Source organism: Dromiciops gliroides, chromosome 3 (genome assembly GCF_019393635.1).
Source record: "Dromiciops gliroides isolate mDroGli1 chromosome 3, mDroGli1.pri, whole genome shotgun sequence".
Classification (NCBI taxonomy): Eukaryota; Metazoa; Chordata; class Mammalia; order Microbiotheria; family Microbiotheriidae; genus Dromiciops; species Dromiciops gliroides.
In genome coordinates, this window is record NC_057863.1 from 2,190,738 (window position 1) to 2,204,927 (window position 14,190).

A 14,190-nucleotide genomic window follows, 5' to 3' on the forward strand; every position below is an offset into this window, starting at 1 on the left:
CAGATCCCATGCTCCCCTCCCCCTGACTTCATAGGGGGCTGCCTGGGCAGGGCACCCCCACATGTAAGAATAGAACATGCCCACACAGATCTGTGGCTCGTGCTTGGCATGAAGTCATTAGCTCTCAAGCATTTCAAGCTCTCCCTCCCTCTGAGCAAAGTGCTGCCCCCTCCCTTGAAAGAGTAGTTCATTCTATCCCTCTAAGACAGTCCCTACCCCCCACAGTATAAAACACAATTTGTGTATATGGGGATGGGGTCCAGGCAAAGGGAGAAGGGGTGCAGCCAAGGACAGTCTGTGCCACCTTCCCAGCTGGGCCCACTGGGGGTTTTCCCTGTGTAATGGAAAGTGATCAAGCCAGGGCAGAGAGAGACTGCTGGCTCCTCCCTCCCTCCCTCCCTCCCTTCCTCCCTCCCTCCCTCCCTCCCTTCCTTCCTTCCTTCCTTCCTCCCTTCCTTCCTTCCTTCCTTCCTTCCTTCCTTCCTTCCTTCCTTCCTTCCTTCCTTCCTTCCTTCCTTCCTTCCTTCCTTTCCTCCCTCCCTCCTTCCAACTTTTCACTACTTTGGAGAGCTCTTCATCCCCATTTTCCTGACAGCCATTTGATACTCAATATCTCCACACTGACCCCATGCCCTCCCTCTCAAACCTGCCCTTTGTCCTAGGTGCCAGGCTTCCCCCCAGGTCCCCCAACGGCTTGGTGACTCTTCTTTCTCCCTCGCTCCCTTCTCCAGCTAACCCCCATTCCATTGACACCCGCTCCTCGGGCTCCCCTGCCCCCATCCGTCCTGGCCACATGCCGGCTATGGACGCTCCCAGCCTCCCCCACACTAGTGTCTCCAGATGACCCCTCTTAAAGCCCGGCTCTGCCTTCCAGTGCCCCTTCATTGATGACTCCATCCTGGCCCTTCACCAGAAGATCAGGAATGAGGAAGTCGGATTCCCAGAACAGTAAGTAAGCTGTCCCTGCATGGGCAGGAGCCTGGGCATGCATGCCTGCAAATGTGTTTCCCCAGGATCCCAGTGGCTGCTGCCCTGGGCCCCCAGAGTGGGCACCCTTGAGGTCTGACCCGAGGAGGGACAGCTGGTCTTTGGCCCCACTCCCACCACCCCTTCTCCCCTCTCTATCCCTTGTTTCTGATGTGGGCCATTAAGTACCAGTGGACAGAGACAGCCGCAAGGGCCCACCAGATTAGGGCTGGAGATTAAACCCTACGCCATGAAGCAAGTGGAATCAGAGGACCTAGGTTCAAATTTTGCCATATTCAACAAATCACCTTCATGGGGAGAGCCTGGACTCTGGGGTCCCTTTTGGCGCTGGTCCTGTGATCTTTTGAGCTCTGAGCTCATGCCTAGCATAGCCAGTGGCTGGCACCTAGCCCGAGGGCCACCTCCTCCAGAAAGCCCGCCCTGGCTCCCCTACCCCTAGTCAGTATCGGCACTGTCCTCTTTCTTGTGTGTGACATTCGCCTCCATGGGGTGGGTGTTGCATCCTCACAACAGCCTGTGAGCGCAATGACAGCAGGCACAGGGTCTTCAAATGGATGCTTGTTAAACCGACCCCAAAGGCTGGTCCCTGGCTATAATTCTGTAGCCTTAGGAGTCTCCTGGCTTCCTTCACATATAAGGAGGGACCCGACAGCCCCTGGAGGAGTAGGGACCTCCCTCCTGCCTGGAGAGCTGGGTTGGGGAGGAGGGAAGCACCCCCTTCCCCCCTACAAGGCCAGAATTTTAACCTCCTGCTGGGGCAGAGCAGGAGGAATGGGCTTGTGGGCTATATGAGGGGCCTGAGTCACTGCTGAGGAGACAGAGACCCTGCCCTAGGCCCCAGTGGGAATTCTGAGGGAGCCGGGATTAAAGAACAGCTCCTCTGCCCATGGCAGGATCATGAGTACTAGCTGGAGATGAGGCAGCAAGGGGATGGCATGCTGCAGGAGGGATAAGGACACACACCTGCACACACATGCCTGAACACACACATGTGCATACACACAGCTGTACACATTTGCACACACACCTCCACGCACACATCTGCACATACAGCTGCACACACAGTGACACCCATGGCTGCACACACACGTGCATACACACAGCTGTATACATTTGCACGCACACATCTGCACATACAGCTGCACACACAGTGACACCCATGGCTGCACACACACGTGCATACACACAGCTGTACACATTTACACATACTCCTACACAGATGACTGTGCACACACACACCTCCACACACATTGACACCCATGGCTGCACACACATGCCTGCACACACACATGTGCATACACACAGCTGTACACATTTGCACACACACCTCCATGCACACACGGCCACACATACACATCTGCACACGCAGTGACACCCATGGCTGCACACACATGCCTGCACACACACATGTGCATACACACAGCTATACACATTTACACATACTCCTACACAGATGACTGCACACACACACCTCCACACAAATCTGCACACACATTGACACCCATGGCTGCACACACACATGCACACACAGGTACCACCCCACCCCACCCCCACCCAGGGCAAGCAGGCTCGGGCCGGGCAGCCAGACCTATCTGAGGAGGTGCCTGGGCTGCACACACATGCCTGCACACACACATGTGCATACACACAGCTATACACATTTACACATACTCCTACACAGAACTGAGGGGGACCAGCGGCTTTGTCTCGGCTCTCTCTGCCTGGGGGGGAGGTGGTCTCCAGCCTGCTGATGGGGAGCTGCTGACCCCTACTGGCCTGACCAGCAGAGAGCTTTCCCAGGCTTCTGGGGGCGTGCCCAAAGGAGCAACATTAGCAGGCAGTGATGCCCCAGACGGTCCTGGCACCTTCTGGCCCTGAGGGCGCACTGGGGCAGCCAGCCAGCAAACAGCAGGCAGGGGCAACAACAGCGGCGGGTTTTGTGGTGGTGTTTTCTGCCCGTCAAGGCCTCCTGGCAGGGTCTGGGTCCCATGGCCGGGATGTTCCTCCCAGCACCGCCTGCCCCACCTGCTGCCGCTGACTAAAATCTGGTTTCCATCCCAGGCTTAGGTGGGGGCCCTCTGGGGCTTTCCCATTGTAATTAAGGCCATTTAGACTCCATCGCTAGGAACCTGGCTAGGAGGCAAGCTCAAAGCTAAGGGGGCTCCCCAGGAGGTTCAGGAGCCCCCAGACTCACCCGGGCCTCTCACAGCAGCCAGGCGGCCTTGGGACCTACAAGGAAAGAGGGTCATTGCTGATCTCTGTGACTCCCTGGGGCTGCCTACCCTGTCCCCACCCCCTATGCACCCTCCTCTTCAGGGCTGCTGCCAGCCTTGCGGGGAGAGCCCGTGTGTCCTCTGGCTTCTGTTCTCGAGGCTGGCCTCAGGCACCTTCTCTCTTTGGAGAGTCACTGGCAGTCGACACTCCCCCTCAGATGAACAGGACATCTTCCCAGAGCCTGGAAAAAGCCACCTGCTTCATGCCACTTACTGGGGCTGATGACAGATGAAGGAGGGCTGTGGGAGGTAGTGAGCTCCCCGCCGCCCCCAAGCCCCAAAGCAGGGTCATCAGCCAGAAATTGGATGCCCCTTTGTCTGGGATGCTCCTGAGGGGCTCCCTTGGCCTCTAGGCCAGTTCTGAGATGGTGGGACCCTGATGTCCTGTGAAAGGCCATCTAGTGCCTGCGGCATGTGGGACCCCAGCCAAGGGGCAAGCAGATGAAGGGATGTCTAAGAAGAGGAGCCTGGGGTCCCAAAGGGCCAGCAGACGGCAGAGAAGCCAGGTTGCTCCCCTGCACCCATTGAGTGAAAGGCCCCAAGCTCCCCAGTGACTCTGCTGTGGCCGTGGCACACCGGAGTGCACAGAGTACTAAACCAGGAAATGGGAAGCTCCAGGTTCCGATTTAGCCTCAGACACTAGCACCCCGGGCAAGTCATTGAACCTCTGCTTGCCTCAGTTTCCTCATCTGTAAAATGGGGATCATAATAGCACATTAACAATGGTCAGATACTTCGACCAGTGCCTGGCACACAGTGGGTGCCATATAAATGCTTGTTCCCTCCCCGCTCCATGATCCCACTCCACAGGGGAGGAAACTGAGGCTCAGAGAGGGGAAGGTGCTTGCAAGTGAGCAGTGGGGATGAGAAGCCCAGGGTCCTAGACCCAGAGCTCCCTCGACACATGGCAGAGCCTGGCCTCGGGGATTCCAGCCAGCTAGGACACAGGCCAGAGCCCCGTCCAGCCCACCCCCCTCCCCTTTTCCCCCCTCCCTCTCCCCTTCCCCCTCCCCCTGACGCTTTCATTGGCCTGCCTGGGGGCTGCTCTTCCTACCACATCCTTTCCTTCCTTACAGGCCCCTGATCAGTGAGTCACTGAAGGACCTGATCCTCCGGATGTTGGACAAGGACCCCCAGACAAGGATCGTGATCCCCGAAATCAAGGTGAGTGGCCCTGAGCCTGGGCCTTCCTGGAGCACAGGAAGCAGCTCCTTGTGCCCAACCCTTCTCCTCCTCAGTCTTGCCTGCGTCACCAGTCTCTGATGGGCTCCCTGTCACTCCTCCTGGTGCCACCTCCATGTCACCTCCTCCTGGCACCACCTCCGTGTCACCTTCCCTGTCACCACCTCCCTGTCACCCCATCCTGGCGCCACCTCCGTGTCACCTTCCCTGTCAACACCTCCATGTCACCTCCTCCTGGTGCCACCTCCGTGTCACCTTCCCTGTCAACACCTCCGTGTCACCTCCTCCTGGTGCCACCTCCGTGTCACCTTCCCTGTCAACACCTCCATGTCACCTTCCCTGTCACCACCTCCCTGTCACCCCCTCCTGGCGCCACTTCAGTGTCACCTTCCCTGTCAACACCTCTGTTGCACCTCTTCTGGTGCCACCTCCGTGTCACCTTCCCTGTCAACACCTCTGTGTCACCTCCTCCTGGCGCCACCTCCGTGTCACCTTCCCTGTCAACGCCTCCTGGCACCACCTCTGTGTCACCTTCCCTGTCACCACCTCCCTGTCACCCCCTCCTGGCGCCACCTCCGTGCCACCTTCCCTGTCAACGCCCCCCTGTCACCACCTCTGTGTCACCTTCCCTGTCACCGCCTCCGTGTCACCTCCTCCTGGTGCCACCTCCGTGTCACCTTCCCTGTCACTGCCTCCCTGTCACCTCCTCCTGGTGCCACCTCCATGTCACCTTCCCTGTCACCACCTCCCTGTCACCTTCTCCTGGCGCCACCTCCTCTCCCACCACCAAATGCCCGCTTGCCCCTTTCAGCAGGGCATCTAACCTTCTGCTGTCATGAGCCTGAGGCTGACTCATGCACTATCTCCTTCCTTCCTCTGCCCACCCTTCCCTCTGGCTGTCAGATGAGGTGATGCTGTTCACCAAGACCCATCTCTGCCCTTTTTTCTCCCCTGTCCCCTCCTGCCTCCTCCCAGATGGTTTGTTCCCTCACTGGACCCTCTTCTCTCTCGCATCCCCGCCTCATGTCACACTTCATACAAGACTTTCCTCCATGTGCTGCCAGCCTTTTCTATAAGTCGAGAGCTCCATGGGTCAGGCCTCAGCCTATCCCTCATTACCTACTCAGTTGCCACCCAGAACACTGAATGTTTAGGGAATAAAGAGGAAATGACAGAGAGCCAGTGAAGGAGTTATTGGGAAGGTATGGGCAGAACCAGGAGGGGAGAATTCTCTGCCACCACGGGCTTGTGGGCTCAGCCAACCGGTAGGAAATGGCCCATGGCGTAAGACTGCTGAAGTCAGTGGGTTCGTCAGTTAGGGAAACCACTGGTGACCTTGGAGAGAGCAGGTTCTGCCCCATGGCGGGCATGGAGGCCAGAGGGAGGACAAGAGGGCAAGAAAGTGGATTGGCCAGAAGCAGAGGCATTGGAGGTGAAGGGGAGGAGAGAGAAAGGCCAGACAACAAGGAGGCATCAAGGGAAGGATGTTTTCTGGCAGGTGAAAAACAGGCAGGCCCCTGAGGTGGGAGGGAGAGGTGAGGGGCAGGGATGCTAATTAGCCTTGGTGGAGAGTGAGGGGGGTCTCTTTCTTTGCCTGGAGTGGAGAAGGTGCAGGGGGTTACCCAAGAAGCACCAAGGAAGGGAGTCAGGGGTCTCTGACAGATGGCCTTGGTCTCAACAAAGTTGGAGCTTGTGAGAGCCAAGTGTGGGGGTACAATTGGGAGCTTGTGGAAAGGGGACAAATGCATCCTAATAAGGACCAGAAAAGCAGAGAGGAGGGCAGTCAAGCGGAACTGAGGGCCTAGTGGAGGCTGATGTGCAGAGTGGCTGGGATCCACTTGGTTCTGTATGTGGTCCCAGGAGTGAGAGGATCGAATGCCCCGAAGTCCCGTAGTGAGGACATGGCTGGAGGTTGGGAGACGAGGCATCCTAGGTTGGGTTCTCTTTGAGGTCCAGTATAGAGGCAAGAGAAGGTGGGCTGGGGGGGGGCGGTCAGAGAGCATGAGAGAAGCAGCAGGAGGGCGGAGCTGTGGAGGGAGGGTCTCGAAGGTGGTGTGTTCCATGAGAAGTGTGCAGTGCCAGGGTCAGGGGGATTGCCCGTACCCAGGCTGGGCTTGCTGACTAGGACCTCTCCTCTTTTCCTCATGAAGTTACACCCCTGGGTGACCAAGAACGGAAAGCAGCCCCTCCCCTCGGAGGCGGAGCACTGCACTATGGTGGAGGTGACTGAGGAGGAGGTGAAGAACTCGGTCAAGCTGATCCCTCGGCTGCCCACAGTGGTAAGCGAGCCAGAGCTGTCCGTGGTGCTGCTGGCTGAGTGCCCAGTATGGGGGGGGCGGGGCTGCAGAGGGGGAGGCTCCATGGGCTCTCTCTGCTTCCCGTCAGAGAGAAGGCTGGGAAATGGGGGCTTTCTAGGGGAAAGGCACACACGCTGCCCTGGCTGATTCTGCCTAAGCGGGGCGGGAATGGGGGGGGGGGCGGGGAAACAACTGTCAGGGACTTGGTGAGAGGAAAACGCCTGCCCTGAGAGAGAGGCTGGCATGTTGTGGCTGAGCTCGCCTTGAAGAGCACACGAGGTCCGGCTGAAGTAATCTCACCAAGGGATGTTGTCACCCAAGTGAACTAAGCAGAGTGTTCAAACCCTTCCCCCACACCCCCATCAGTATTTCGCTACTGATTTGCTCAGCAAACATAGAGTTCCCACCAGCTGGGAACTCTGGTTAGCCTAGCCCAACAGAAAGGAATTCCTAATTAGGAGGGTTTGAAGGGGTCAGACTTTACATTTTCCTGAGGAATGGTGGGATTTGAACTCACGCCCTCCTGACTCCGGTCCAGCACTCAACTCTCTTGCTCGATGCCTCTCAAGCATGGAGGGCCCCCCTCATATGACACAGTTGGTTATGAGGAGATAAGAATGTTGAAAGGACCCACAAGTAAATGAAAACCCTTCAGAAGGAAGCTGGGCATATGGAGCTGAGGGTCCCAGGATTCAGTCCTGGGTCCCCCACTTGCTAGTCTGGAATCAGGCAAATCCTTCGACCTCCAGGGCCTCAGTTTCCCCATCTGTAAAGTGAGTCCCTTGGCCTTCATGGGCCCAGAATTCGCAGATTGTGAATCTGTGGCTCAGGAGCAGCAGAATTGGCCAGGTTTGCTCCAACTTTGTTGTCCCCACCTTGGCCTGAACTGACCCAAACAGAGCACTGCCCCAGTCCTTGGGCTCATGAACAAAGGATTGCTCTCTGCAATCAAAATGGGTGAAAATTCGATTCTGTGTCTGAAGTGGGACATGAGCCCACATACAGCTAAAGATGCCTGGCCCATGAAGCAAGCCCTGGCTTCAAACACTACCATCTATAGGCCGTGCACAGCTGGGCAGTCCCCTGTCAGACCTGCACAATTCCCTGTGGGACAATGGAAAGCTGTCTCTGTCAGCCAGTGGCCAATACTGTGTGCCTTCTCCCCTCTAGATCCTGGTGAAAGCCATGCTAAGGAAACGTTCCTTTGGAAATCCATTTGAAACCCACTTCAAATCAGAGGACCGGCCTCCACCAAGGAACTTATTAAAGTAAGTCATGGGTGGGGAGACGAGGTGATGCTCCATGGAGCTATCAGCCTCCTGAGGAGAAGAGGGGCCCCTCATATGGCAGATACCGGCCCGGTCAAGACTGGTTCAATGCCCAGAGGTGGGGAGGTGAGGCTCTCTCCTCTGCCCACGTTTGACCTCGCCTTCAGTGATGGGGTTGGTTCTGGGGCCCGTCTTTTAAGAAGGACCTTGATGAGCTGGACTGTGTCCAGGGGAGGGCAGGCAGCATGGTGAGGGGCCTGGAATCGAGACTGTGAGGATTGGCTGAAGGAACCAGGGAGGAGAAAAGAGTCAGGGGAAATGAAGACTGCTCTGCGGGTCTGCCTGGTAGAACCAGGGAGGCTTAACAAAAGGAGAGCCGCCCCACAGTGACCTGGGATGACTCAGGAGGCAGTGAGCTCCCTGTCACAGGAGGCCTGAAGGCACAGGTCTTGGTTGGAGGGGACATGAAGCCAGAACTGAGGTCCTGAGCCTCCTCTAGGCGTCCTCCTGTTGACTGCCCAGCATTTGGAAGAAAGCTTCTCTAGAGAGAACAACGCAGCTTTGATCAGCGCCCCCCCCCCCCAGCTCTGGCCAAGGATGTCCCACCGGCACAAGCCTCCTCCTGCCCCATCCCCACCCACATCAGCATCACTTATCCTTGGCTCTCTCAGGCTGAATGGCAAATGCCCAGGGATCGCCTGCCCCTTTGAGTCACCTCAACCATTCTCAAGGCCAGAGCACAGTGGAGCCAGGTCTGGCCGTTAGCCAGAGTCCCCCCAGCTTCTCAGCAAGATGTCCCCCTCCCCAGAAGCCCCAGGAAATGCTCCTCAAAGGCATCTTGACACTTTTGTGGAATCGGGAGGAGTTTGCCCAAGGAAGAGCCCAGGGGGCAGGTGGTCCCTGCACATTTGGCCTTCAGCCAAGGTGCCCCTGGCAGTCTGAGTTCTTGTGGCCTGGCTGCCCAAGCACCACAGTCAGAGGCAGTGACACTGGAGACATTCTGGAAAGAATGCTGACGTGGCTAAAAAAGTGAAAGGACATTTTTCCATTTCCATGTGCACCCTTTGACCTAGATGCCCACAAGTTTACAAGGTGAATCCCTGCAGGGGCTGCTGGGACTGGGCCAATGATGCCTTGGTCCTTAGCCAAGAGTGGCTCCAGACCCCCCTCCCCGGGGTCCTCTCCAGGAGCCTGCCTACCACCAAGGGCTCTCAGCCAGCCCTGCCCTTCCCAGCCCTGAGGAGAAAGCCAGGCACTTCTCCTTTCCCTCCCTCTCACTTCTCCATGTTCATGCCCGACTCCTACACTTTTTCATGAAGGCTGCCATGCGGATGACGGGCAGAACCATGGTCAGTAGAGATGGGAGTAGTACAATGCACAGCAGCCAGAGTCCTGAAAGAATCACACTGTACACTTGGCAAAGGGAAGGTGGATGAGGGGGCTCAGAAGCAGAAGAGGGAATGGGCAAGCTGCTTCTTGCCCTTGGCGCTCTCTCGCTCACTGCAGGGCCTCCTTTGCCCTGTCCCCTCCAATAGACAAACCTGCCCCATTTAATAAAGTAGATTATTCCCCGATTGGCAGGCTCTGCTAGAACTTGCAGTGTTCTCATAGCTCTGAGCGTTGGGTCAGGGGAGAGGATAAGGACCCTGCAATTCCCAGGGTTAGGGTTAGAAGTGGCCTGATCAGAACTGTGCGTCCAGCTCTGGGCAGCTCCCAACCCTGCCCATCTGCCTAAGAATTGGGCCCCACCCCGTCTGAGGGGCTCTTTCACTTGTGGGCACTACAGTTAAGGAAGGCCATGGACAGGGCAGGAAGTGTCTGGGGGAAGCAGCCCGGAGGGGCAAGACCTGGTCTCTGCCACCGCAGGAGGAGCTGGAGAAGGGAAGACACCCCACCCTGGCATGACCTGCAAGGCTATCGTCCCCACGGGACTCGCTTCATCCTAGCTGTCCTCCAAAGGCAGAACTCGGAGCACCAAGGCAGGCCCTTTCGAACTCCCTTGGCAATGGCAGGTGTTCCTGCGTGGAAGGGGCTGCCACAGGAGCCAGTGGCTCCCCTCACTGGAGGGCCTTGAGCAAAGACCAGACCCTCCCCATCCAGGAGATTGTAATGGGCTTCTGGCTTAAGGACAGCTTGTTCTGGATGGTCTCGGGGACCCTCCCAAAGGTGAAATCCTGTGGTTAACCCTTTCACACTTGGCCCCAGGGTACAGTTAGGATCGGGGTGAAAACTGCTCAGAGACTTCCCCAGGCTTTAGAATGAGGGAGCCTCTGGTCTCAGCTAGAAGCCTCTGAGGAGTCCTGCGCCCCCTCCCCAGGCAGCCTCTTCACTCTGGGAGACATCCAGCCCAAATCAGGCTCTCTGCGACTCCCTCGGGGACAAACAGAACAAGTCTTCCTACGGAAATGGCCCTTCCCCTACGGAAGTCTTCTCATACCTTGTCTTCTCCTCTCAGACAACACTATCCAGAGGTCCTCAAGGCCTGGGGGTATTATTCACAAAATATTAGTAAGTGTGACGGGAAGAGGGCCCCAGGGGCTGGCTTTGCTCTAATCTCCCAGGTTTAAGTGGTAGGGAGGTGGTCGTCCCTGGCCTCGGTACTGACAGGCTCCCTTCCCACGATACAGGAAAGAAGACAGTACCAAGGATGTGCCTGATGCCCATGAGGCCCGGCCTGCCTCCTGAGCCCCACCGTGGCCCCTGCGGGGGTCCTTGCACTGCTGCTGTCACCGCCCATCCCGTTGCACGCCGCCTCCAAGGGGATCATGCGCCCACCCCATGGACCGCCACCCAGAACCAAAGGTTGTGAAACAACCTCCCCCAAAGGGGAAGAGGAGGGACATGTGGGAGGGGAGGAGGAGCAGCCGCTGGCCGGCCGGGGAGCTTGGGTGACCACGCATGGGCCAAAATCCTTGCCTGCTGGTCCCGTCCAGCCCCAGAGGTCTGTGTGCATCCTCAGCCTGTGCCTCATCTCCATCTGTGCTTGAATTCCCACAGTGCGTGGTCACCAGCCTCCTAGACTTTGACGAATGAATGTGCTTAAGTTATCATTCCAGTGGCAAAGGAGCATCCCGTCCACGCCCATAGCCGTGGGTGGGACTTAGAATGTGGGGGAGGAATGCTCTTCAGTGATAATTCCCCGGGGTTCCTCCGGCTGGTGGGGGAAGGTCCCAGAAAGTCCATCCCTGTAAAGGGGATATCGGAGTGAGATCACGACTCACTCCCACCCGAGGTGAGGGGAAGGGATGCTTGCCCAGAGCTTCAGTCTGACGGCTTGTCACAGGGGGTGTGACTAAAGTAAGGCAGCTTCTGAGGAGGCGCCTTTGTGGCGTAGACATTCATTCTAGTCCCTCCCCCCACCCCAAGGAAAGAAAGAAGAGCCTCGTGTTTAGAATGGGAGTGATCCCTCCCCAACCCCTAGCCACTGCACCCTCTCCCCCTCTCTTGACATACCTCTTGTCATTCTTTATGTGGACCCTCCAGTCATTGTCCTGAGACTGGGAGGCAGGAAAGAGCAGTGGGTGGAAGGATGTGCCCTGGGGCAATTTCGGGGGTAAATGCCCCCATGCCCAGGAGCCCGGGATGGGGAGGGCAGAATCAGCAAGGGACAGTGTACACAATGACTCTGGCAGCAGATTTGGGGAGACCAGCTGAGGGCAGGACAGTGTGCTCGGCAATAACTGGAATTGGGATCCTTCCCCAAATCTTTAAAACTAGAGAGTAGATGATCCATCGTTTCCTAGCCTTCCCAAGTCAGCACCATTTGGTCTGACGAGGTCCAAATGCCCCCAGGGAAAGAGAATCATTGGGCTGTTCTTCCGAAAGAAAGCAGCCAAGCTCTTCCACAGCTTGAGCCTGAGCATTCAGATCGACTCTTGGGAGAGAAATGAGATCAGCTAAACACGGGAACACTCGGGCTCGTGTGAGTGTCCACGGGGTTGGGTCAACGCAGCCACCCGGGATGAGGCCTTTTGTCTCCCCTCTGGGCCAGAGGCTTCGGTGGCTGATGTTTGTACTCAGTTGGACCACACATTAACGGGCACCATTTCAGGCTGCAGACCAAGAGCTGAGATGGGATGCCCATGGGCAGAGACTGCCTCTTCTGAACTCAGGTCATCTCTCTGCAGATGGCACTTGATTTAGGGCGCTAAAATCACGTGAATGTCTCAAACTTCTTTTTTAACTGGTTGTTGGTTAACTGGTGAAACAACAGTGGTGGACAGCCCCTGTTGTTGGGGCCTGAGCACCACTATGGGAGATGTGCCAGGCCCCCACCCTTTGGGGGAGCTCCCAGGCTAGGGCAGGAGACCACCAACAGCCAGAGAACAGCAGACACACCAAGCCCCAACCACGGCTGCCAGTCAGGAGAGCAAATTTTAAAAGGGAACGTTCTGCCAACTAATGCCTAAAAATCACGTTCATATCCTTCCAAAACAGTAAATCCAGAAACCAGGTAGTTCGGAGAAAACTCTGGGATCCGTGAGCAGTGAGGTGAAAAACAACGAGGACCGACCCCAAGGGCTCCCCAAGCAGGCACACATGCTTTCTCCACACACCTGTTCCACACGTGTGCATGCTCTATGCATGATCTGTATTATAATGTAGATTTGCTTGTATATCAGTCTCTATATTCACTCTCAAGAGGTGGTGGGTGAGATAGAAAAGAAAACCCTGATGGGAGCAGCTAGGAGGAGAGAGACCCCAGGCCTCTCTTAGAGCTAAGGGAACAGAGGCTTCTGGGGGGGGGGCGTCTGCTGGAAACTGAGTATGCACCCAGGAAGGCCTGGGAGGGTCAGTGGGCCACATGTGGGCCCAGTGGGCACTGTCCTCCAGCACTGGCTTATGGGTAAGTTAGGGGCCGCCCTTTGTCCCCTGCTCCAAGGAGCCATGCAGAGGAAAGCAGCTGGATTGGTTGGGAAAGAGACCTTTTTTGTGTGCCTGGGTGCCCAGCAGGGCCTCCACAGAGTCTTTGGGCTGCACCCACGGGGCTAACCACACTGCCTGACTCAGTAGCCAAGCAGACCTGAGCAAATCCACAAATCAGGCTCCGATCCCAAGGACCCTGAGCCAGGACTAAGGGCTCCTTTCCCCCACTCCTCTCTTCACCTGAAGGTTCCTCCCATGCCCCTTCCTGGTCCAGCCACTAGCCCTTGCCACTCTTCCAAGGGTGCCCCTGGCTCTCAGTGCTATGTTGGGCTGACCACCTGAAGACCCCACCAGGGACATGTGCAAGTCTCAGGTGGGGCTCTTGGGCCAGCCCCTATGCCCAGGAGGGTATGGTGTAGGCTGGATTTCGTAGTTGCCCAGACAGCATGAATCCTTTCTCCTGAGGGAGTGGGGTGAACCCCACTCAGACATCTGACTTGTCATCCCCCTGGTCCTGAGATCATGGAAGGGCTGTCTGGGGAAGGAGTGACCCAAAGAGCTCAGGAGGGGTAACTTTCTGCAGGGGACACATTTGGAGCCAGACTTGAGAGGAGCTGGGAGAAAAGGGATATATGACTATTTGGAGAATTGTGGTCAGACGGCATGGAAACCTGGACATACTTATTAAAATGTAGATATGCGAAAACCAGTCTCCCGGCCTTATCATAAGGTCTCCCTCCCGCCCCCGCCCCCCCCCCGCCCCGTGCCTATTTGGGGTGTGTGTGTGTATACATGTGTGTATGCGTGTGTTTGGGTGTCTATGTGTGTGCACGCGTGCAGGCATGCGTGCACTTACCTGTGCTGGTGTGTGTATACATGTGTGTATGTGTGTGTTTGTGTGTCTATGTGTGTGCACACATGCAGGCGTGCGTGAACTTACCTGTGCTGGTGTGTGTATACGTGTGTGTTTGTGTGTCTATGTGTGTGCACGCATGCAGGCGTGCGTGCACTTACCTGTGCTGGTGTGTATACATGTGTGTGTGCATGTGTTTGGGTGTCTGTGTGTGTGCACATGCAGGCGTGTGTGCACTTACCTGTGCTGGTGCGTGTATACACGTGTGTATGTGTGTCTATGTGTGTGCACATGCAGGCGTGCGTGCACCTACCTGTGCTGGTGTGTATACATGTGTGTATGCGTGTGCACATGCAGGCATGCGTGCACCTACCTGTGCTGGTGTGTGTATACATGTGTGTATGCGTGTGTTTGTGTGTCTATGTGTGTGCACATGCAGGCGTGCGTGCACCTACCTGTGCTGG

The 14,190-nt window shown here is 56.7% G+C and overlaps 1 protein-coding gene across 1 annotated transcript in view; it reads left to right on the forward strand.

Annotated features, from left to right (window-relative positions):
* Positions 1-13,582, forward strand: part of CAMKK1 (calcium/calmodulin dependent protein kinase kinase 1) — a 77,816-nt gene extending 64,234 nt beyond the window's left edge. The window contains exons 12-16 of the mRNA XM_043994395.1: positions 875-948; positions 4,337-4,424; positions 6,593-6,721; positions 7,910-8,007; positions 10,635-13,582. Of these exons, the coding sequence (XP_043850330.1) occupies positions 875-948; positions 4,337-4,424; positions 6,593-6,721; positions 7,910-8,007; positions 10,635-10,692 (447 nt within the window). The 3' untranslated portion in view covers positions 10,693-13,582. The remainder of the gene's footprint in view (positions 1-874; positions 949-4,336; positions 4,425-6,592; positions 6,722-7,909; positions 8,008-10,634) is intronic.
* The last annotated feature ends 608 nt before the right edge of the window (positions 13,583-14,190 follow it).